General features: G+C 37.4%; 2 protein-coding genes across 3 annotated transcripts in view; one reads left to right on the top strand and one right to left on the bottom strand.

Annotated features, from left to right (window-relative positions):
• The window catches only part of FGFBP3 (fibroblast growth factor binding protein 3), a 132,473-nt gene that overhangs the window by 85,721 nt on the left and 22,322 nt on the right, over positions 1 to 24,430 (bottom strand). The window lies entirely within an intron of this gene.
• The window catches only part of BTAF1 (B-TFIID TATA-box binding protein associated factor 1), a 98,753-nt gene that overhangs the window by 71,593 nt on the left and 2,730 nt on the right, over positions 1 to 24,430 (top strand). Inside the window, exons 25-37 of the mRNA XM_004749665.3 lie at positions 818 to 966; positions 7,411 to 7,563; positions 7,787 to 7,908; positions 8,000 to 8,167; positions 9,955 to 10,032; positions 10,171 to 10,300; positions 11,684 to 11,825; positions 11,913 to 12,043; positions 14,422 to 14,547; positions 16,278 to 16,430; positions 22,025 to 22,236; positions 23,429 to 23,588; positions 23,955 to 24,125. Coding sequence (XP_004749722.1) covers positions 818 to 966; positions 7,411 to 7,563; positions 7,787 to 7,908; positions 8,000 to 8,167; positions 9,955 to 10,032; positions 10,171 to 10,300; positions 11,684 to 11,825; positions 11,913 to 12,043; positions 14,422 to 14,547; positions 16,278 to 16,430; positions 22,025 to 22,236; positions 23,429 to 23,588; positions 23,955 to 24,125 — 1,895 coding nt within the window. The remainder of the gene's footprint in view (positions 1 to 817; positions 967 to 7,410; positions 7,564 to 7,786; positions 7,909 to 7,999; positions 8,168 to 9,954; positions 10,033 to 10,170; positions 10,301 to 11,683; positions 11,826 to 11,912; positions 12,044 to 14,421; positions 14,548 to 16,277; positions 16,431 to 22,024; positions 22,237 to 23,428; positions 23,589 to 23,954; positions 24,126 to 24,430) is intronic.

Raw genomic sequence — 24,430 nt, 5'->3', positions numbered from 1 at the left:
TTCGCAGAGTTTGAAGAATTACTATTTTAAGAGTTCTTTTTTAATAGGCAAAAATAATTTCAGGTACTTTATAAAATATATTTCTAGTAACTCATCTATTGGTTTATAATCAGTGTTGTATTAGTACTAATCAGACACTGTGTATGTAGTCTGTATTTTATAAACATAGTATGTTTTCAAAGTTCATTATATGGGTGGAAAATGACTAACTATACTAAATAACTAGAAATACACAGACAAGCTTTTTGCTGTGGGTACAGCATCCATTGGCATTCTTTAACTCGAAGTTACCGAAAGAAATGTGGATGGAGAGCAAATCAGTAGAAACTCTGATTCAGAAATGCTGAAGAGTGCAGGAGTACTAAACTTATTGGGCCCTGCTGTGTCCAGTTTATGACTGTCAGGATTTTGGTTGGAAATTTGGAATTAATCTTTGAGTGGCATTGAATTGTGCTCCCTTGCTTGCAGTGTTACTCGTTTTATTTTGGTATTGGAATTCTAGCAACGTATGAGAATTTCTCTATGAGAAAAACCTAATTAAAACTTCCTCCAGCCTCTTTCAGGTGAAAAGCCTGATTTTATAGTCTTTATCAAGAGAAAGTTACATAATACTTACAAAGGAGAACAGTGTACAAATGCAGTTATAATTGAATCATAGATCTCAAGGGATAGTCTGTTCCCTTGTGATGTAGATGAGAAAATGGAGAACCATTTTAGAAGTTAAAATCTTGATATATTTTAATATATCAAAATATATATTTTGTTTGTGAAAACATTAACCTCAGAAGTTTGGAAATTTCCTTAATAACTTACTCAGGTGTAATGGAACAACTGGATGTTGGTATTGTTCCATATATTGTCCTTTTAGTTGTGCCTGTGTTGGGAAGAATGAGTGATCAGACAGACAGTGTAAGATTCATGGCTACACAGTGCTTTGCAACACTAATTAGACTCATGCCACTTGAGGTAAGTTGAAATACTTGGTTTATAGACTTAATGTTTTCTATAATTTCTTCTGTAATTGTAATTTTTTAAAAACAATGTCAGGTTAAAAACATTGTGAATATATGCTTTTATTTATTTTGAGCCGATGTCTAGAAATGGAATAACTGGATCATATGATGTTGAACTTTTTGAGAAATTGCCAAACTGTTTTCCATACTGTACCATTTTTGATTCCTACTTCAAAGTATAAGCATAAGTTGGAAAACCTCTATTAAAAAAAAGTTTGCCTATGCCTGCTGAACTTGAAGATTCCCATCCCAATAACCCAGCAAATTCATCCTAGATATATGGCCTAGGGAAATTCATATACATGTAACAAGACCTATCTTTAAGAACATTTATTATAGCATTATTTATTGTAGTCTAAAACCACTTAAATATTCATTATCGGTGGAGTAGATATGTTTAATTGGATGACAATGGTGATGATACTATAATAGAATGAAAATAGAAAAAACAATATTAATCTTTAACATAAGATTCTGTTTTTATGATGTTCAAAAATAGATAAAGGTACATGGGATGCATACTTATGGGGTAAAGGCATAAAGAAAAGTAAGAAACAGGTTGCCGTGAAAGTCAATAAAGTGATTACCTCTTGGGGAAAGGAGAGTGGGTTGTCACTGAGAAGGAGCGTATGGGATCTTCTAGGATTATGGCAGGGCTATTTTTATTGACATGGTAATGGTTATAAAGTTGTTTGTTTTATAAAACTACATTTATTTATTCCTCTGTATGGCTTATTCCACAATAAAAAGTATTAAAATAACTACTATGACAAAAAGAAATACTAGACTATGAGTGCCTAGGGTGGCTCAGTCAGTTAAGTGTCTGCCTTCGGCTCAGGCCACGATCCCAGAGTACTGGGATTGAGCCCCGCATCAGGCTCCTTGCTCAACAGGGAGTCTGCTTCTCCCCCTGCCCTGCACCCTGCTTGTTCTCTCTCTCTCTTTCTCTTTTTCAAGTAAATAAATAAATACTTTAAAAAAAAGTACTAGGGACGCCTGGGTGGCTCAGTTGGTTAAGTGGCTGCCTTCGGCTCAGGTCATGATCCCAGTGTCCTGGGATCAAGTCCCACATCGGGCTCCTTGCTCGGCAGGGAGCCTGCTTCTCCCTCTGCCTCTAGCCTGCCACTCTGTCTGCCTGTGCTTGCACTCTGTATCTCTCTCTCTCTAACAAATAAATAAAAATCTTTAAAAAAAAAAAAAAGTACTAGATTAATCTATTGAAAGACACAAGTCATTTCCAGAATAGTTTCCATCTTCTGCTTCCAAGGTGTTACTTGTATTTTTAAATTCTTTGTCCTTGCATCCTCCTCTATTTGTAAACTAAATTGTTAGTTCCCTTTGGCCCTTTGTCACTTTGGAATCAATGAGTGATAGGAAACCACCATGTGTTCTTTGAGCAGTAGAGTAGATGCCGAAAATGGTGTTTTAGGAAAATTAATCCTAACAGCTGAAAGCAGTTTAATAGTTATTAGGAAAATCAGTTTAATGGCTGTTTATGGATTAGAATGGAAATACCCCCAAACAGTGCCCAGTCCACTGTGAGGTGCTAAAGTCTTTTTTAGAATTTATTTTTAAGTAATCTCCACACCGAACCTGGGGCTTAAACTTATCACACTGAGATCAAGAGTTGCACATTCTTTCACCTGAGCCAGTTGGGCATAGGAGTCTTTTTTTCTTTTCTTTTTTTTAAAGGCAGGGGGGACTAACAATATTTGGTAGCAGATTGGCAAAGTAAAGAGACTTTGACCTTTAGAGATTGAGAAAAGATTAGTAAAATTCTCTTTGATGTCAGAATTAAAAGAATGTGATCTATGTTTTACTTTTGACCATGACCAAAACACAGGGACCAGGGCACCTGACAGGCTCAGTTGGTGGAACATGCCGCTCTTGATCTTAGAGTTGTAAGTTCAAGTCCCATGTTGGGTGTACAGATTACTTAAAGATAAGATCTGCAAAAGAAAATAGAAAAACCAAATTTATCTTCCTATCTTAACTAGAAGACTAAACAAAATGAATTAAAAAGTGGTTTTCAGGTATTAAACAATAGGCAACAGAGGACAGTGATTCATGAGAGAAGAGAAACAAATGAAGTCGGGCGCCTGGGTGGCTCAGTTGTTAAGTGTCTGCCTTTGGCTCAGGTCATGATCCCAGAGTCCTGGGATCGAGCCCCACATTGGGCTTCCTGCTGGGCGGGGAGCCTCTTCTCCCTCTCCCACTCCCTTTGCTTGTGTTCCTTCTCTCTCTGTGTCTCTCTCTCTGTCAAATTAATGAATTAAATCTTAAAAAAAAAAAACAAATGAAGTGTCCTAGCTTGCTGCCTGAAGTGAGTTTCCAAGCCCTAGGATAGGGAAGTGAAACCTAAACAGAGCCTCAAAAGTATTACCAAGTTGAATGGCTAAGAGTTCAGAGTGTAGGTAGGACAAGATGGTTAGAATTTGAAAGGCCGAGTACCCAAGAGTAGTACCTACATGGAGAAGAAGCTCCAAAAGTCCACACTAAGGTTCAGTACTCATCTGGGCATATTTATGTTTGAGACTAGAAGAAAAGGATGTTTGAAAGGCATAGGTGGAACAATTCCCAGAGCTCACAAAGGGCTAGGAATAGTTTGTGTTTCCATCAGGCTGAATCAGAAGACCTTCCACCATTTAGAGCATTAACGACGGTCTTTAGAAGTGTATTTCCTGTGTAATGGGATCAAATGAGCCCTTCGCAAAATGCTTATTTGGACCTACCTTAACAAAGCTTTAAAATAAACCTCAAAAGGAGGATTTAAATGATTTCGAGTAACTTAAACTGTATCCTAGAAAATAACTCCAATATTAAAACCAAAAATATCCAGCACCCAAGAACATAAATGATGTTTGGCACCCACCACAAAATGACCAAGTATGAAAATATATCCAATAACCATCAGAAAGGTCAGTCAATAGAAACAAACCCTGAAATGACCCAGAGAATAGAAATAGTAGACAAGGACATTAAAATATACCCCATGTGTTCAAGAAGTAGAGGAAAGCATGAATGTAATGAAGAAAGTAAAAGGTAAAAGGACAAACCAAATTGAACTTCTTTTTTTTCTTTTTTAAGATTTTATTTACTTATTTTACAGACAGATCACAAGTAGGCAGAGAGGCAGGTGGGGCAGTGGGTGGGGGAAGCAGGCTCCTCACTGAGCAGAGAGCCCAATGTGGGGCTCGATTCCAGGACCCTGGGATTATGACCTGAGCCGAAGGCAGAGGCTTTAACTTACTGAGCCACCCAGGTGCCCCCAAATTGAACTATTTAATGAAAAAATGTAATTATAAATAAAAACACTGGATGGGATGGATAGCAGATTAGATACTGCAAAAGAAAAGATTACTGAGTTTGAAGATGTAGCAGTAGGAACAAGAATATCATGCAGGTATATTTCTGTTCCACTGTATCTTGATTTCCTCTCTTACATCTTCATAGGAAGAATGTGTACTTTTCTGAAATACACACTGAGAAGGGTTCAGGGAATATCAGCCAGTGATTTTGACAAAAGCTTTAATTCCCTGCACTATTAATAACTGTTGCTGATTTTACAGGAATTGGAACGAGGATGATACTCACAAGAACGATTCCTGGCACTGAGTAGCATTTATGACTCTTGGGCTTAGGGTTTCGTAGTTAGGAAATTGACCTCGTTATACAGCCTTATAGCTGGTTGTCACCTATTAAAAAAATTCCCTGAAGACAGATGTTTGAAAATTTTGTTACTTCTTTAAGAAGCACTGTGCTCATTTTGATGATTATCATTATGCTATTGCTATTAGATGTGCAAAAGTGTTAGTTTCTATCTTACTACATAGAGTTGTTAATTCCAAAACCTTTGAAAAATATAAGGAAGCTATTTTTAAGACTCAGTGTACATACTTTTTTTCTCTGATACTATTTCTCATATTATATGGAATAAATATTTTAATTGACTTTAATTGAATTGTTTCCAGAATTGTACATTTCTTTCTCCACCCCCCCCCCCACAGGATTTTGCATTTCTTAACTTTAGAGACACCACAGGGCAGTAGTTCTCAAACTTTTTTTTCTGAGGATCTCATTACATTTTTAAAATCAAAGACCCCAAAGAGCTTTTATTGTATTTTCTGTAATAGAAATTAAAACTGAGAAATGTAAAAAGGATTTATTAGTTCATTTAATAAACCCATTAGATGTTACCATCGGTAGCATTTTTAAATGAAAAATAACTTTTTTCTAAAATGAAAATAAGTGAGAAGAGTGAAATTGTTTGATATGTTTGCCCTAATAATAGATAACTTGATTCTTGTATTTGAGCATTCACTCTGTTGCAAAAATGCTTCTTGGGTTGAGAGTATATGAAAAAAGTCAAGCCTCAGAGATGGTAGTTGAAAAAGTGAGCAGTATTTTGACAGCCTTTTCAAATAATTGTGGATGTTCTTTTATCTGATAGCATACCAAAACTCAAAAGGAGAAAGCTTATTAAATTTATGTGCAGTGTGGAATCTAAAATCCTATCAATGACTATAAAATCTATGTTAAAATTTATTGGTTTATCTTAGACTTTTCAGTAGCTCTTTTACCCATACATGATTTTTTAAACATAAGCATTGGTCATTTGGAAAACAGTAGTTCACTGAGTTATGTAAATCTTTTAAAGTTGGTATATTTCATCCTAAAATAGCAAAAAATCCGATTCATAATATCACCAACAGAAATTCTTTTTTAAGTATTGGGAAGCTTAGGGGCGCCTGGGTGGCTCAGTGGGTTAAAGCCTCTGCCTTCGGCTCAGGTCATGATCTCAGGGTCCTGGGATCAAGCCCCGCATCGGGCTCTCTGCTCCTCGGAGAGCCTGCTTCCTCCTCTCTCTCTCTCTGCCTGCCTCTCTGCCTACTTGTAGTCTCTGTCTGTCAAATAAATAAATAAGTATTGGGAAGCTTATACATAAGTTCAGGTTCACAATGCTGTTTCTTTTGGAAGATTGCATTTTATGACTAACAACAAGCTACGTTGTTTTCCTTGAAGTGACAGATTCATTTTTGAGAAAATGTTGGCCCAGTAGCCAAGTCAGAATAATTATAGTTTGTCAGTCCATTCAAGTAAAATTCTGTTCAATGAAAAATGGCTCAGTCAGATCACTATTTAAACAGTCTCACAAGTGTTTTTCCTCATCATATTGTATTTTGATAAACAGCAAAAGTGCTTTATAGGAACTTCACATTTTGTTGCACAGAATGTTAAGATGGGCATTCAAGGGTTGAGGTCTAATAAAATTATTTTTACTACTTTAAGGACACTCTCAAGTGAAACTGGCTTTAAAAAAAAAAAATGCTGGTGCATGGCTGTAACACAGTGCCTTGATTCATTCTGAGACATAAGCAGTTTTGCCCACCATTACTTTTGTGGCATCAGTGTAAATGTCAACACAGTGAAAAAAGCAAACAATGTCTTCCATTTATTTCTTTTATTATGAAATAGTTTTGACCTCAGTGACCCTTTGAAAAAGTCTTGGGGATCCTGAGGGGTCGGCAGAATACATTTTGAGAACTGATACCCTTGGGGCATCATAACACTAAAATTGAGAAGCTCTAGTATCAGCATTGTATTTATTTATTTATTTATTTTAAATTTTTTTTTTTTAAGATTTTTTATTTATTTATTTGACAGAGAGAGATCACAAGCAGGCAGAGAGGCAGGCAGAGAGAGAGAGGAGGAAGCAGGCTCCCTGCCGAGCAGAGAGCCCGATGCGGGACTCGATCCCAGGACCCTGAGATCATGACCTGAACCGAAGGCAGCGGCTTAATCCACTGAGCCACCCAGGCGCCCTCAGCATTGTATTTAAAATAAGTTATAGGATTCTATCTGCCTGTTTATCAAGTAATGCCTGGTGTGGGAAAAAAGTTGTAACTGTTCTTTAAAAATACCTCAGATGTGTTTATTTAGTAGTCCCATAACACTTTTATTTTTTAAGATTTTATTTATTTATTTGACAGAGATCACAAGTAGGCAGAGAGAGAGAGGGAGAAGCAGGCTCCCTGCTAAGTAGAGACCCTGAGATCATGACCTTAGCTGAAGGCAGAGGCTTATTAACCCACTGAGCCACCCAGTCGCCCCCCCATGGCACTTTTAATACCCGTCAAATTTAAACTCTATTGTCCAGTCTTTAAAAGTATTTATTATTTATTATTGGGGCACACTTCCTCCGCACCCCCATGTGCTCTCTCACATGTTCTCTCAAATAAAATCTTTTAAAAATATTTACTTCTTGTTATTGCTATTTTTGAATCATTTTTTTCTCTACATTTATATTTTAGTAAGATTTGAAATTATCCATAATTTTGAGTATGAAAAAATTAACTTTGGTAAATAGTTTTAATACTCTTTAAAAAAATCACTTCAGGCAGGCATTCCAGACCCTCCAAATATGTCAGAAGAACTAATCCAATTGAAAGCCAAGGAGCGACACTTTTTGGAGCAATTATTAGATGGGAAAAAATTAGAAAATTACAAAATACCAGTACCAATCAATGCTGAACTCAGAAAATATCAGCAGGTAAAGTTTTATTCTTATAAATAGTGATTATCCCTTTCAATGTATTTTGAAGTTTATAAAATTAACTTAGTAAAAGGCTGTATTTAGTGTCTTATACCCATTTATTATTTCTCTTTTGCCTATAAAAATAAAGATTTTTGGTTTGTACGTACATGTTTTACAAGAAAAAAATTTTTATGTTCTGTTCATATCTCTAATTTTCCTCTTTCTCCCAACCTTTCAGGATGGTGTGAACTGGTTAGCATTTCTTAATAAGTATAAACTTCATGGAATTCTGTGTGATGACATGGGCTTAGGAAAAACTTTACAGTCCATCTGCATTCTTGCAGGAGATCACTGTCACAGGTAATTTAAAATACTGTTTTTTAAAAGGAGCTTTCAGATGCTAAGAAATGTAAATAAGCCAGTTAATTCGTTATGTTCTATTGTTGTAAAGGGCCCAGGAATATGCAAGATCAAAATTGGCAGAATGTATGCCACTTCCTTCCTTGGTGGTTTGTCCACCAACATTAACAGGTCACTGGGTGGATGAAGTAGGTAAATTTTGCTCCAAAGAATATCTCAATCCATTACACTATACTGGACCTCCTACTGAAAGAATAAGGTAAGAACTGTACAACAAAAAATGTTTAATCTTTTGCTTGAGAACTTTAGGATAAAATTTATTAAAAATTCTAGTTTTTTTAGTTGTCAGATACTTTCTTAATTTAAGAAAGATGAATATACATTATAAAATCAGTGAGACTCATCAAAGTTTAAGGACTTCAACCATTGTTAACAGTCATTTGGGCTTTTTTTTTTTTTTTTTCTTTTTTTTTTTAAATTAAATCAGGCTCCCTGAGGAGCGGAGAGCCCGATGCGGGGCTCGATCCCAGAACCCTGGGATCATGACCTGAGCCAAAGGCAGAGGCTTTAACCCACTGAGCCACCCAGGCGCCCCTCATTTGGGCTTTTTAAGTATTTGACCTAGGAACTCTGCCCTTCTTGGGAGCCTTGTGATCATAGCATAGCTTTCTCTAAGAGCTCCCTAATCCCCAAAATGCTTTGCTTCATAGTGACTGCTCTGGCTGCCTTGATACCATAGCATTGCTAGAGTTCTGTTAGCTTTACCCTTTCTCTCTTAAACTAGTAAGTACATCCTTTATGTTCCTAAATACAAATTTTGAAGAACAGAATTTCATTGATTTCAGTTCATCTTTTAAAGCATGGAGAATCATAGGTTGCTGATTAGTCCATAGATTTGCTGTGTTTCTGTATCTGTAAGAGCATTTATTAGCCAGGCATTATTCTTAGTAGTTTCAAATTTATGTAAAATTATGTATTATGTATTTGCACAATCACCATATGAGGTATGGTTATTATTTTTGTTCCCAGTTTACAGATAAAAGTCTAAAAAAGACATGGGGCCTGGGTCCAAGGTCTTACAACTAATTTAATGGGCAGAGTGAGGATTTGAACACAGGCAAGTCATCAGCTTGCACTTTTAAAAGAATTTACTGTAGTATCTGTCAGAACTTATTAATTTAAAAGTATAGAAGCTCAAACTAGCTTAAACAAATAAATTCATTAATTCACTAAACTGAGAATTTCAGGGGTGAATTATTGCTTCAGGCACATCTAGATTGCTCTCATTTTGTCTTCCCCCCCATTCACAGCTTGTTTTATTGGTCTCTGCTGTTGGTGGATAAGATGATCATACTTAGGGGCGCCTGGGTGGCTCAGTAGGTTGAGCGTCTGACTCTTAATCTCATCTCAGGTCTTGATCTTCAGGTTGTGAGTTCAAGCCCTGTGTTGGGCTCCGTGCCAGGCATGGAGCCTACTATTTAAAAAAAACAAAAAAACAACCATAGATAGTCTTAGACCCACATTCTTCTGGCTTGGCAGCTATAGTAAACAGAAATCTTCTCTCTCCCATCATGATTATATCAATACTGGAAATGACTGACAGGCCTTGTTTGGGTCATGCTCCCAAACCAGTCTTTGTGGTCAGGGGATAAAATATTGTGAATGGCTCAACCTGATTTAGTGCTTTATCTCTTTGGTGATTATGGGCACACGTGGCTTCCCCTCATCCCGCAGCACAACGTGGAGTTTGGAAGGAATAGTGCCTTTAAGGAAGAGATGTTAGCAAATAAAGTGTCCACCACGGTTTGAATCAGGTACCAGTCTCTTTTCTAGCTAGACTGAGTTAGGCTAACAGGACCAAGTCAAAAGAAGAATGGTCTTCAAGTGACAAGGTCATGGATGTAGAACAAGCACAAAGGAATGTTGGGCTCAGTAGGCATATTGAAAACACCCTATAAGATGGTAGCAATAGCATCCACTTCAAAGTTATATTATGGACTTTGCAGGTTCCTTGCTTCCGATTAATTTATTTCTTTTTAAATACAGGTTACAGCATCAAGTAAAAAAACACAATCTGATAGTGGCTTCATATGATGTTGTGAGGAATGACATAGATTTCTTTAGGTAAGAATTAAAATTTTTTTGTTTAGAAAAACAGTATCAAATTTGAAGAGAGTTAATATTTTCCTGCCTGAAAGTCTCTTCGTATAGTTCTTGCCATATACTAAAACACACTATATGTTTTTGCTTATTCTCCCTTAGAAATATTAAATTTAACTACTGTATTCTTGATGAAGGCCATGTCATCAAAAATGGAAAAACAAAATTGTCAAAAGCAGTAAAACAGCTGACTGCTAATTATAGGATTATTCTTTCTGGAACACCAATCCAGGTAGTTATTTATTGTGCTGTCTCTGTATGTATTTGCCATGTGGAAAGAAGGCTTGATTTGACATTTGGCAGTGAATTAAAGAAGTATTTTCTTTCTCTTTTCATTTTTTTTTTTTTAAGTTTATAGGAATGATAGTTTCCAGTAATTGCATTTTGTAATGGTTCATTTGGTATGTAACAGTATCTGAGCAAACTGGGTTTTAAAAGCAATATGAAGGGTTGCCTTGGTGGCTCAGTTGGTTAAGTATCCGACTCCTGCTGTCCACTTAGGTCATGACCTCAGGGTCATGATGCTTGTGCACATTCACTCTCTTTCTCTCAAATCTTAAGATTTTATTTATTCGAGGGGCGCCTCAATGGCCCAGTCTTTGAGTGTCTGCCTTCAGCTCAGGTCGTGGTCCCAGGGTCCTGAGATCGAGCCCCGCGTCGGGCTTCAGCTCCTGCTTGGTGGGAAGCCTGCTTCTCCCTCTCCATCTCCCTGCCCTGGTTGTGTCTTCCCCACCCCACTCTCTCTCTGTTAATAAATAAAATCTTAAAAGATTTCCTTATTCAAGAGAGAGAGCACAAGCAGGGGGAGGGGCAGAGGGAGAAGCAGACACCACACTAAAGGTACCACATGGTACCTTAGGATCCACACATATTGGGAATGCATCTAAAATGGAAAAGTGCTGATTTTTTTTCCTTCCTTTTTTTAAAATGAAACTTCAGCAGTAGAATTGGAAGGAAACTGTGCCTGTTTCATGGCCCTTGAGTACTGGATAGACTTGACCTATAACAAAATTCTTCTAGGTTTTCCTTAAATTGTGATGTCAGCCAAGTTCTTTAAATCTTGCTGTTAACTTTAGTGTCAAAGATAAAAGATTCAGAAACATTCATCTTTCTGCTCTTCTCTTTATTACCTGATATATGCCACCAGCAGAATTTAAACACCATGGACCAAGGCTTATTTTGGTGGAAGAGGCTTGAAAATTCCACCCAGTAGAATAGAATATTTTCACCAAGGATACTGATGTGAATTTTACATATTAAAATACAGACTTACACAATATATATAAAAATGTGATTGATTACCCCTCATCTATGTCATCATAAATGGGCTTTCATTAATATTCCATTTTTCAAGTGTAAGGAAATAATCCCAGTACAAAAGATAACTGACAGGGCGCCTGGGTGGCTCAGTGGTTAAATCCTCTGCCTTTGGCTCAGGTCAGGATCTCAGGGTCCTGGGATCGAGCCCTGCATTGGGCTCTCTGCTCAGCGGGGAACCTGCTTCCTCCTCTCTCTCTGCCTGCCTCTCTGCCTACTTGTGATCTCTGCCTGTCAAATAAATAAATAAAATCTTTAAAAAAAAAAAAGAAAACTGACATTCCTTTCTTATATTCAGAACAACGTTTTGGAGCTGTGGTCATTATTTGACTTCCTCATGCCAGGATTTTTGGGGACTGAACGCCAGTTTGCTGCTCGATATGGTAAACCTATATTAGCAAGTAGGGATGCTCGAAGCTCTAGTCGCGAACAAGAAGCAGGTATGAAAAAGATATAATTCTATACCACGCAAGTGACTTTATCTTATTCCTAACTCTTTTGAAGCCGTTTTCTCTTACTGTTAAAAGGTGTTCTTGCGATGGATGCACTGCACCGCCAAGTCCTGCCTTTTCTTTTGAGAAGAATGAAAGAAGATGTTTTGCAGGATCTTCCACCCAAAATTATTCAAGACTACTACTGTACTCTCAGTCCTCTCCAGGTTAGAAATCTGGTGATTGTGGTTGGTGGTGGTATGTTTATTAGGAGAATGCTTTGAATAAGCCATGCAAGTATTGAAATAAAGGGGATTAGACTTTGGTTTTATCACTCAAATTGAGCTTCTACTTTCATAGACTTTAGGAAGATTCTGTTCCAAACATGTAGAGATAGCACCTGAATGAATCTGTTTTGACATGTGGATATACATTTGAATATATGCATTTTGAATATGGCATCAAAATAAAAGCCAGTATCGTAGTTGCTTTCTTACATGTTGAATTAATTGGGAAAGTTGCAAGGTTCAATTGTTAAAGAAATGAGTGAATATTTATAAGGGCCAAAAATCTACTGTAATGTCATCATATTTTCACAACAGCATTATAGGAATTATCAGTCTCCATTTTTGCAAATAAGGAAAGGGGATCTCAGAAACATTAAGTAACTTGCTCAAGGTTATATAGCTAATAAATATCAGGGCTGAGTTTCATACCTGGGAAGTGGACCACATCCCTTTAAAAGTACTTCTGCATTGCCAGTAAATTTTTGGAATAAGACTTGGCTTTTGTACAGTTCTGATTTTATTTTAATTTATTAATTTATTTATTTATTTAAAGATTTTATTTATTCATTTGACAGATAGAGATCTCAAGTAGGCAGAGAGGCAGGCAGAGAGAGAGGTAGAAGCAGGCTTCCCGCTGAGCAGAGAGGCCGATGTGGGGCTCGATCCCAGAACCCCGAGATCATGACCTGAGCCGAAGGCAGAGGCTTTAACCCACTGAGCCACCCAGGCGCCCCTGTACAGTTCTGATTTTATACAGAGACCATTATCAAAGGAATTTATTTTTTTTTTAAGGAATTTTTTGTATGCCTTTCCTTGTGTAGTATTTTGTGAGGAGAAACTATCCCTTGTCTTAGTAAGATATGGCCATAGTCAGAATTTTCTGTTTTTTAACTTCAGGTTCTAGGTTAGTATGGCATCCATTTATCCATTTCAGTATTACGTGTTTAGTATAATAAAATGAATAAAAGATATACAGACACACTCAGAAACTTGGATTCTTTCCTATCTATACAACTGGAGTTTAGAGCTTAGCAGGACACTAATCTAGATGCTGAGATCTCTTATGACCATTTATATTACCTACCTCATTTGTCTCGCCTCCATTCCTCATCTGTAAAAATGGGATTGGTATTTCTTGAAAGGAATATTTTAGGAGCAATGAGATGAAGACTTTTTGAAGTAAGTACAATAAAGGAAAGGTGACGTATGAAAAAAATTCATGGTAGGGGCACTTGGTCTGCTCTTTCAGTAGAGCATGCAACTCTGGATCTCAGAGTTGTGCCCCACGTTGGGTGTAGAGATTACTTAAAAATAAAATCCTAAAAAAAAAAAAAAAAAATCCATGGTATGATGGTGGTATAAAACACATTTAAGTAGCCTGAAGAAGAGGGTAGTTGGAAGGGAAGTGACTTTTGGCTTTTCTGTTTCTTGGCACTTCCCTTTCATAGTGTTTTAGCATGTACAAGGCAGGAACCCAGACCCCAAGGTAATGTTTCAACGTTCATGAGTTCTCCTTTTAGGTAGCAGTAGTATTCTCTCCTTTTACCTTTTTAAAAAAGTTTTATTTATTTCAAAAGTAATCTCTGTACCCTGCCTGGGCCTCGAACTTACAATTCTGAGATCAGGAGTCACATGTTCAACTAACTGAGCCGGCCAGGTACCCCAGCAATAGTATTCATTTAAAACTTGGGTCTTAGGTGCCTCCTTAGCGCAGTAGGCAGCGCGTCATACAACTTGGGTCTTTCGGAATGTACTTACAGGGTACCACATACCTTAGAGAAAGTTTTCTCACTTGTAGGGGTTCAGGTTCTCTTTTATTGGTAATGTATTTATCTTCCTCAACAGAGTGGAAATACTGAATCTAGGACTGTTTGACTAGTTTTTAATATTTTAGCAGCCAAGCTTAAAGTGTTATACTTGTTTTCTAAATGTAATTTTTAAAAAAAAAGATATTTTTATTTATTTGACAGACAGAGATCACAAGTAGGCAGAGAGGCAGGCAGAGAGAGAGAGGAGGAAGCAGGCTCCCTGCTGAGCAGAGAGCCCGATGCGGGGCTCTTTCCCAGGACTCTGGGATCATGACCTGAGCCAAAGGCAGAGGCTTAGCCCTCTGAGCCACCCAGGCACCCCTCTAAATGTAATTTTAAAGGAATTTGCCAAGATGCAGTGGGTAATTTGTAATCAGGAGTAAAGCATAGATATCATACTTTCTTTAATGAGGACTGGTCTGAATCACTGCTCTTATTGGCATTTGCTAGCCATGTTTTGAACAGTTGAAAATAAATACACTTACTGCTTTTGGGGGTACAATTTTACAGGTTCAGCTCTATGAGGATTTTGCTAAGTCTCGTGCCAAGTGTGATGTTGATGAAACAGTTTCTTCAGCTGCACTTTCCGAAGAAACTGAAAAACCAAAGCTTAAAGCTACAGGCCATGTATTCCAGGTATAGATTATAGTCTTTTTTAATTCTTAAAGAATCATGTTCTTCAGTACAGCAGTTTTTACATGGAATACTGAAGTATAGATTTATTTACATTTTTTCAATACTGTGTATACATTCTTGAAAATAAAAGTACTAATTTATTTTCATAATTAGAAATAAGTAATTTATTATTAAAATTATACAAAATGTTGGAACTGGAGGAGATTATGCTAAGTAAGTCAAGCAGAGAAAGTCAATTATCAGATAGTTTCAACTATTTGTGAAACAAGGAATAGCACGGAGGACATTAGGAGAAGGAAGGGGAAAATGAAGAGTGGGAAATCAGAAGGGGAGACAAATCATGAGAGACTATGGAGTTTGGGAAACAAACTGAAGGTTTTAGAGATGGAGGGGTGTGGGGAATGGGTTAGCCTGAGGGGGATGCATATTAAGGAGGGGGCACGTACTGAGTGGAACACTGGGTGTTACATGCAAGCAATGAATCATGGAACATTACATTAGAAACTAATGATGTACTGCATAGTGACTAACATTAAAAAATGAATAAATTATACAAAATGCAATATATTTTTGTATATCACATGAAAAGAGTTTTTAGAGACTCTTTTGCTTTACATTAAAAAAAATTGGAATGCCTGCTACAAGGCAGGAATTTCAGGGGTTAAAGCATTGGAAAAAACAAATTCCTTCCTTTATAGCATTGAAAAAGCAGTAAGTAAAATACATATTATGTAAGAGAAAATGAAGCAGCATATGTTATTATATAGTATAGGAGTTGTGGTTTTTAGTACAGGGATCAGGAATGGCTTCACTGAGACGGTGACATACAAGCAGAGATCTGGAAGATTGAGGCATGCAGATATGTGGGGGGAAGTGATTCCAGGCAAGGATACCCAGAGTACAGACGTCTTGAGATATGTATGTCTTGTGTGCTCAGGGGAATAGCAAATGAAAAAGAGAAAGTGTCAATTCAGTCTTTCTGTCCCTTTTGAAATTTTCTACCAATATTGCTACCAATAAATTAAATACTGTAACCTTTTTAAAGATAAAAGACGGGAAGAGGTAGTTGTGAAGGCTAATACCTCTCCTATAGTTTCTATTATAGTGTCCAGAAGTCTCTTGAGCCTTGTCAGTCGAGCTAATTTAAGAAATATCAAGACCCAAATAATAAGCCAAGTAAAAGGCAAGAGAAAGAATGTAGCTGAATTAGAGAAAAGAAAGAAGGACCGTATAGGGTTCTGATTCTTAACCAATTGATATAACCACCTCGTTCCACCTTCCCCTCTCCCTGCTTTGCTGAATTAGAATACTGTGTAGGGGAGAGATTTGCAGATCTGTAAGGTCCTCAAGAAATTTCTGTACACACTGAAGTTTGAGAAACTCTTAGGAAATCTTTAGAAAATGTTGCCTTATTCCAAAAGCATTTGTAAGCATTATCAGGCACTTTGACTGGGAAAAGGGTCTTTTTGCCATGAGAAGCTCATTATCTAGTGAGGGAGACAGATGTAAACTGTAAAATTTATACAAGCTATAAATGCTCTCATATACTGCACAAGAAGCACTGATGAGGGCATCCCAGATGAGACATTTGAATTAATTTTTGTAGAATGAGTAGGAGTAGCAAGAATAGGAAAAAGGGCATTCTATGGATGGAATAGAATAGGAAAAGATACCGAGACATGACATTTGTGGCATGTATGGACTTGTATATACTTTTTCCCCCCTTGAAGGCATTACAGTACTTACGTAAACTGTGCAATCATCCAGCATTAGTCTTAACACCTCAACATCCAGAGTTCAAAAGTACTACTGAAAAACTGGCAGTTCAGAATTCTTCTCTTCATGACATCCAACATGCCCCTAAACTCTCAGCTTTGAAACAGGTAAGTAGGTCTCATGAGTGTTAGATGTGTGTTACATATTCTTGATTGTAACACTGTGTAAATTTGATTTTCCAAAAGATTACTGATGTGTTTACCATTTCTTTTATTTTTTAATTTGTACCATTTCTGTCTGGTTTAGCTTTTTTTAAAGGGCAAATAGATACAGTATAAGATATGCCATTTTAACCATGTTTAAGTGTACAATTCTATGTCATTAATTACATTTACAATGTTGGGCAGCTATTGCCACTATTTCCAAAATTTTGCTATCACCTAAACAGATACTGGGTACCCATTAAGCAATAATAACTTCCTGTTCTCCTTTCCTCCAACCCCTGGTGCCCTTTAGTCCACTCGATATCTGTATGAATTTACCTAAATACTTGCGCTAAATATACTTTAGTAAATACTTGCACTAAATACGTTACTATAAATACTTGCACTTTTGTGACTGGCTTATTTCGCTTCATTTTTCAAGGTTTATTTGTGTTTGTAGATGTATCAGTACTTCATTTTTGTGGCTGAATAATATTCCATTATTATTTATATATCACATTTTATTTATCTGGTCATATGTTGATGGACACTTGGGTAGTTTCCACCTTTTGGCTATTGTGAACGATACTGCAATGAACATGGGCTAATAAGTATCTGTTTAAACAGCCTCTCTTTTCAGTTCTTTTGGATGTAGACCAGGAATGGATTTGCTGGATCATAGAGAAATTCTATGTTTAACTTTTTCAGGGCCTCTCAGATTTTTCCACGGTGGTTGTACTATTTACATTCCCATCAGCAAATATGTTAGTGTTCCATTTTCTCCATATCCTAGCCAACACTTTTTTATTTATTGTAGCCATCCCAGTAGGTATGAAGTGCTATCTCATTGTTGAAAATGCCTTTTAAGTTCTTGGACCATTTTTAAATTGTATAGTCTGTCTTGAGTTTTAAGAGTTCTTTTATATTCTAGATATTAAACCCTTATCAGATACATGGTTTTGCAAATATGTTCTCCCATTCTGTAGATTATCCTTTCACTTTCTTCAATAATGTCTTCCATGGTTTCTGATGAGAAGTATTGAGATCCCTTTTACATGACGAATTCACCTTTTCTTGCTGCTTTCAGGACTTTCTCTGAATGGTTTGATTGTAATGTGCATCAGTGTGGAGCTCTGAGTTTTATCAGGAGCTGCCTACTCTGCCAGTTTGCTCATGTTGCTTTCTGGGTATATAGCTTTCAGAAACAGAATTTTTGAAAATTCTAAGATTTCAAAAGGTTAAACTTTTTTTTTTTTACTTATTTATTTGATAGAGATCACAAGTAGGCAGAGGGGCAGGCAGAAAGAGAGGAGGAAGCAGACTCCCGCTAAGCAGAGAGCCCAACTCAGGGCTAGATCCCAGGACCCTGGGATCATGACCAAGGCAGAGGCTTTAACCCACTGAGCCACCCAGGCACCCCCAAAAGGTTAAACTTTTTAAAAGAACCAATTTCAAGCACGAAAATGTTAAGGCTAATACATTTAGTTCTACATTGTCTTAAAAATTAAGAGCTTAAGGGGGCGTCTGGGTGGCTCAGTGGGTTAAGCCTCTGCCTTCAGCTCAGGTCATGATTTCAGGATCCTGCGATTAAGCCCCGCATCAGGCTTTCAGCAGGAAGCCTGCTTTCCCCTCTCTCTTTCTGCCTGCCTCTCTGCCTACTTGTGATCTCTGTCAAATAAATAAATACAGTCTTTAAAAAAAAAAATTTAAGAGCTTAGGGGTACCTAGATGGCTCAGTTGGTTAGGCAGCTGCCTTCAGCTCGGGTCATGATCCCAGGGTACTGGGATTGAGCGCCCCGCATCGGGCTCTCTTCTTGGCAGGAAGCCTGCTTCTCCCTCTCCCACTCCCTCTGCTTGTGTTCCATCTCTTGCTGTGTCTCTCTCTGTCAAATAAATCTTTAAAAAAAGAAATTAAGAGCTTACTATAAAATCTGGACTTTAGTAATTTAGTAATTGTTCTTTCTGTAGTCATTCTGGCCTAAATTTCATTGAAAATAACTAATGAAAGATTTTTTATTTCACATTGGTTAATATAGAAAATGTTAAATAATGACATATGACATCCAGGCATGTATCCTTATATTATTAAATATAAATATAAAAGGATGCATTTTCCATAAAAAGGAAGAATGACTTTTGTGTTTAGGTGGTTTATATATGGAATAGTTTTATTTGACTAAACTAAATTTGTATATGAAGTGTTCACAAATTTCTTAACATAGCTGATACATTTTTTAAAGATTTTATTTATTTGAGAGAGAGATCACGAGTGGGGAGCAGACTGCCCACTGAGTAGGGACCCCAACATGAGACTTGATCCCTGTACCCTGGGATCATGATCTGAGCTGAAGGCAGATGCTTAACTGAGCCATCCAGATCCCCAACATAGCTGATATATTAGATGAAGCTCTAAGATATACTTAGTCAAGGGATCTGCTAATTAGATTTCAAAAAAATGTTGAATTTCATCTACACTTTAATTATAGGCTTGAAATTATTTTTAGTTTATCCTTTTGCACATTATTTTTTTCCCCTGCAGTTATTACTTAAACTGATCTCTCTCTCTCTCTCTCTCTTTTTTTTTTTTTGGTGAGTAAAGTGACAGAGATTAAGATACTGAAAATGCTCTTAAGAGTGAGAAGGGTCTGGACAGCATTCTGATCTCTCACTTTAAAATGATTCTTGTCATTCTGAAGTGTCTGGAATTAAGATGCTTAGGAACTCTGCAGCTTACATATTATTTCTGGCCATACTTATGGAGGGCTTTTCTAGAACCTGACTTTTCTATTTTCCCAGTTCTTTTCAGCCATTTAGAGCAAAGTTTCTGCCTTAGGGGATAGAGAACTAGCTTGCTTTCTTGTTTGCTTTCATCTAAAATATGTCTATTCTCTGAATTAGGGGAGAAGTCATATTTACTTTTTAAAAATCTGGCACTAAGGGATGCCTGGGTGGCTCAGTGGGTTAAAGCCTCTGCCTTCGGCTCAGGTCATGATCCCGGGATTCTGGGATTGAGCCCCGCATCAGGCTCTCTGCTCAGTGGGGAGCCTGCCTCCTCCTCCCTCTCTCTCTGCCTGCCCTTCTGCCTGCTTGTGATCTCTGTCAAATAAATAAAAAATAAAATAAATCTGGCACTAGAAATACAGAAACATGTTTATAAGCAAGTAATAGTGCCAGAATTATCTAATATTGCCAGAATTTTAAAATTTCAGGATACTGGAAGGATAAACTGAAACTATAGGTGAAATTTAATGGAAATAAGCAAAGTCAGTTTTAAAAAACTTACAGATTCTGTCAGACTTGGCAAACATTTCATATAGTGTGAAGTTGCATTTGATTTGATGGTAGGTTCACTATAAACTTGTTGTATGAATTAGTTACTGGTAAGTAAAGCTCATGTGATCTTGGGCAGGATTAATAATAATATAATGGCCAAAATGAGGGCATCACAGTTTCACTGTCTTTTATATCTATCACACCAAATTTTGAGTATCATTTATGGTTCTGGGCCATAAATGAGGAACAGTTTGAAAAACCTGGGTTAATTAGCTGTACCGAAGTTAGGGCAAGATTAAATTGCTTTCTAGGAAGGCATCTGGCCTCTCCTACATTCCTATCAGGGGGCCTTGGTAACCATTTTCCTAGAGTCTAGTAATCAGCTCTTTAAGGCTGCAAACTAGATTTTGCAGAATACTTGGATTTCATCAAGCCTCTCAGAGCAAACTCAGGTTATAAGACATTATTGGGAAAACCAGAATATCAGTTCTGCTGCCAGACAAGAATATTTAGTCAAATGATATGTCCATATATCCAGTAAGATAGTGCTACACTGAAAGAAGGTATCAGGAAGATTATATGGTAAATATGAAGTCTTAGATGGATGTTCTTAATATGAATGGTTATCTGTAGGGTTTGATATTGTTGCCTAAGATAATTGAATGTGCATGGCAGACATTCTGATAAATTACTATCTAGAGCTCCTCTTTTATACAAAGAAGCCATGTAGAATTTCCCATTGGTATCACATTCTTTATACTGGATACCGCCTAGTTATAGTCTTTTAAAACACCCCAGATTTTTAAAAACAAAGATCGTAATATGATTGCAGATTTAGAGGCATGGGATAGAGATAATTACATTCATCAGTTTTCCTTATTCCACCTGGAGGAGTTCCTTGGTGTAGTATGTAGTAGACTATGTACTTTATATCAAGGAGGGAGGGAAAGCTTAGGGCAAAAATTTACAATTTAAGGGCTATTAAGGTAGAAGAGAGAGAACATTTGTTTTTCCCCCAGCATCAAATTATGACAGTACATGTGAAATATTACTTAACAGGTGGGCTAATTAGAGACTCAATGCCCAAAGTTTTTATTGGCTCCGATCATGTAGATTCTCTCTGCCTAGTATATACCAAAACTCTAGGCTCCCAGAAAGCAAGCCAGTCTCAGCATAATCATATTGTTTGTACAACAGTTTAAGCACAGTAGGCCATCCTTATAAGGTAGGGAACAATAGAAAGACTCAAAAACCAAATTTCAAGACTTGTTTCAGCCAAGGACAGACCTTGCAAGCTGGACTTTCTAAGAAAAGCATTTCAGGTCTGCTGTGTTAACTTTTTTCTGCACAGTAAGTTTTACACTGAATTTGGAGTTTACCTGGTTGCCCTTTTGGTTATCTTGTCCAGCTGAGCTTTTGGTTTTCTGAGTAACTTTATAGAGTAGAAAGGAGAAAGCCTCCTGCATTGAGGTCTTACGTTTTGGGCAGAATTTACTATCTTAAGGTCCTAGGAATGAAGTAGAGTAAATACTGGGTACTTTAGTTTCCCAAACAGATATACACATGATTTTCTTGGATTTTGTTCACTTACTTGGATATTTTTTCATTTGTCATACCTGCTATATGCCAGGCACTAAACCATATGTAGCAGGAAATACAAAAGATCTATAGCAGCATGGTTCTTGCTGTTAAAGATACTGGTCACTAACTATATTGTAGTAAGCTCAGGAATCCAGATCTCACTAGATGCTTTTGGTTCTCTTTTCTGTAATTTTGATTTCTGCCAGATTTAGCTGCTACGTTATGTTTTCTTCATACTGTTCTATCATTTCTTTCTTTTTTTTTTTTAAATTAAGTAGGCTCCATACCCAACATGGAGCTTGAACTCATGACCCTGAGATCAGGAGTCATGTACTCTACCAACTGAGCCAGCCAGGCACCCCCACTCTGTTCTTTTATAACTTTTCATGAACCATTTGCCTGGAGGTCTTCATTTTCAATAAACATTTATTGAGATTCTACTGAGCCTCAGGTAACTCAGGAAAGGGGAGAGGGGCCTATCAGAGAACCTCCTGAAGAGGTGATGAGGAAATTCTAAGCCTGAACACCTCACAAACTAGTTCCAGAGGCTGCAGGCTAACAGATTACAACCCAGAGTGCCAGTCTGCTTCCCAGGTGACAGATGAGCTTATTAGCCTTTTCTTACCACAAGAAGTATTTGTCACAGTAAGATTGGTTGCCTCCTTTATTGGACACCTGTGTAACAGCTGATTCTGTTTTTCAAGTTGCTGTTGGACTGTGGTTTGGGAAATGGCAGCACTTCAGAGAGTGGCACAGAGTCTGTTGTGGCCCAGCACAGGATACTGATCTTCTGTCAGCTTAAAAGCATGCTTGATATAGTGGAACATGATCTTCTCAAACCTCACTTACCCTCTGTCACTTACCTGAGATTAGATGGCAGCATACCTCCTGGTCAGAGGCATTCCATTGTTTCACGGTAAGTGGCTTCTAAAACTCTTAGAAAGCAAGTTATAGTCAGTTGTTATTTACATAGAAGTTTGCCTCATGAAACATTTTTGTTGGCTAAATATCTACACATGTGTTTTGTTACGGTATGATTCAGCCCAACTAAACCCATTTTAAAATATAGAACTCCAAAAATAGAATTGATAGTTTTAGTTAAAAAAGAAAAGAAAAAGCATGGCAATTTTAGGAAGGTACTCTGAAGGGCATGGAAGAAATTTAAGGCATCAACAGAAGATAGAGACAATGACTTTCCTCCTTATCTTTTTTGGGAGGTTAGGGTAGGAGGACACAAACAAGTGGCTTAGCTAAGATCTCTGACATCCCTGTGTCTCTGCTGAGAACAAATTGGAAGCTGGCCCAGGTAGAAGGCAGAATTGGTGAGTGCAGTGTTTAAGGGTTCTCTGCATTCTCTACTTGAGAAACCTTAGGGGTTTTCTAAAAGTAGGGGTTTCTTTTAAGATTTTACTTATTTGTCAGAGAGAGAGAGCACATAAACAGAGGCGGAAAAAGAAGCAGGTTCCCTGCCGAGCAATGAGCCTGATGTGGAATTCAATCCCAGGACCCCGGGATCATGACCCGAGCCAAAGACAGCAGCTTAACCGACTGAGGCACCCAGGCATCCCAGGCATTGGTTTTTTAAATGCAGATTCCTAGGTTTTGTCCCAGACCTGCTGACCATAAGAGTGAGCATTTTTTATAAGCATCTCTAAGAGATTATTAGGCACAAGTTTTAGAGACCCACAAAGAGGCTTTGCAGGTAGAAAAACCCAGGTTTGACTCCTGACTCTAGACATGTTCTGTTGGGCTTATTTATCAAAAATGGTAATATCTATAAGGACAATGATAATATCCTAATAGAGCTATTATAACAACATAATGCACACAAAGTACAAAATCCCATCGTTTGATTCATGGTGAAAATGGAATAAATGGTAGCTTGGTAATAATGTTAGTTTTTCTTTTTCCTAGAAGCTCTTAGATGTCAGAACTTTTATCAGTATCTTCTAGGATTAGCATAATAGTAGTAACCCCCTCATCCTCTGATTTTCCTGACTGAGCTAACCTTTCCCCCCAACTCTTCTGTATCTACATGTTAAAGGCCCAGTTTGTTACTGAAACCTTAGAAATATACTAATTTTTTTTTTTAATATCTATACTTTCAGGTTTAACAATGATCCATCCATAGATGTTCTTTTACTTACAACTCATGTTGGCGGCCTGGGGCTTAACTTAACAGGCGCTGACACTGTAGTATTTGTGGAACACGACTGGAATCCTATGCGTGATCTACAAGCCATGGACCGGGCCCATCGCATTGGGCAGGTAAAAAGTCATCACTCACAGGTGTTAACTTGTACCCTGGGAAAAATACTCACCCAAAAAAGCCAGGAAGCCTTGGTTTAAGTTTATTCTCAGAAGCTAAGTGTTGTAACCTTAGGCAAATCACCCAATCTGTGGCAGCACCTCCTCATGTATTAAATAAGGTACTTGGGCTAAGGAAACTTGGACACTGTCCTTTCCTAATACTTAATTCTCTGCAAAATGATAAAATTTTAAGCTCATGAAGCCTGTTAAATAAAGAAAATCCAATCCTAATTAGGTTCAAGTATGCAAGCCCCCTGACTTGGTGAACCTCAAAGCTTATCAGTTTATTTGTGCTACAGTTGTTTGCTTCTTTTTGTCATTCAGAAACGTGTGGTTAACGTGTACCGATTGATAACCAGAGGAACATTGGAAGAGAAAATAATGGGTTTGCAGAAATTCAAGATGAACATAGCAAATACTGTTATCAGCCAAGAGAATTCTAGTTTGCAGAGTATGGGGACAGATCAACTTCTTGATCTGTTTACTCTTGATAAGGTAAAGAACTTATACAATTTGCTATATCTTTAATGTGTTCAGGGACTTCCCAGGACTGCTTAGTGAAAGTATTAAGGTAAGCAGCAAAAGGCATTCACTTTAGTATTATTGAGACAACCCTCTGAGGGATTTTTGATATCCAGATAAAACTCTTCGATTTCTCTCTTTAGTGTCCTGCCTCGAGGTTTCTTAGCCCTTTCCTACTAAAAGACAGCTATCACTGGAGTCAGCTAGATGTGGGTCTGTGTTTCTTGCCCTGCCTCCTATTAATTGATGACCTTTGGCAAATTAACTTGTCTGCTCAG

Source organism: Mustela putorius, unplaced genomic scaffold (assembly GCF_011764305.1).
Source record: "Mustela putorius furo isolate JIRA1106 unplaced genomic scaffold, ASM1176430v1.1 tig00003909_pilon_pilon_pilon, whole genome shotgun sequence".
NCBI classification, from domain to species: domain Eukaryota; kingdom Metazoa; phylum Chordata; class Mammalia; order Carnivora; family Mustelidae; genus Mustela; species Mustela putorius.
This window is presented reverse-complemented; position numbering and strand designations above follow the sequence as displayed.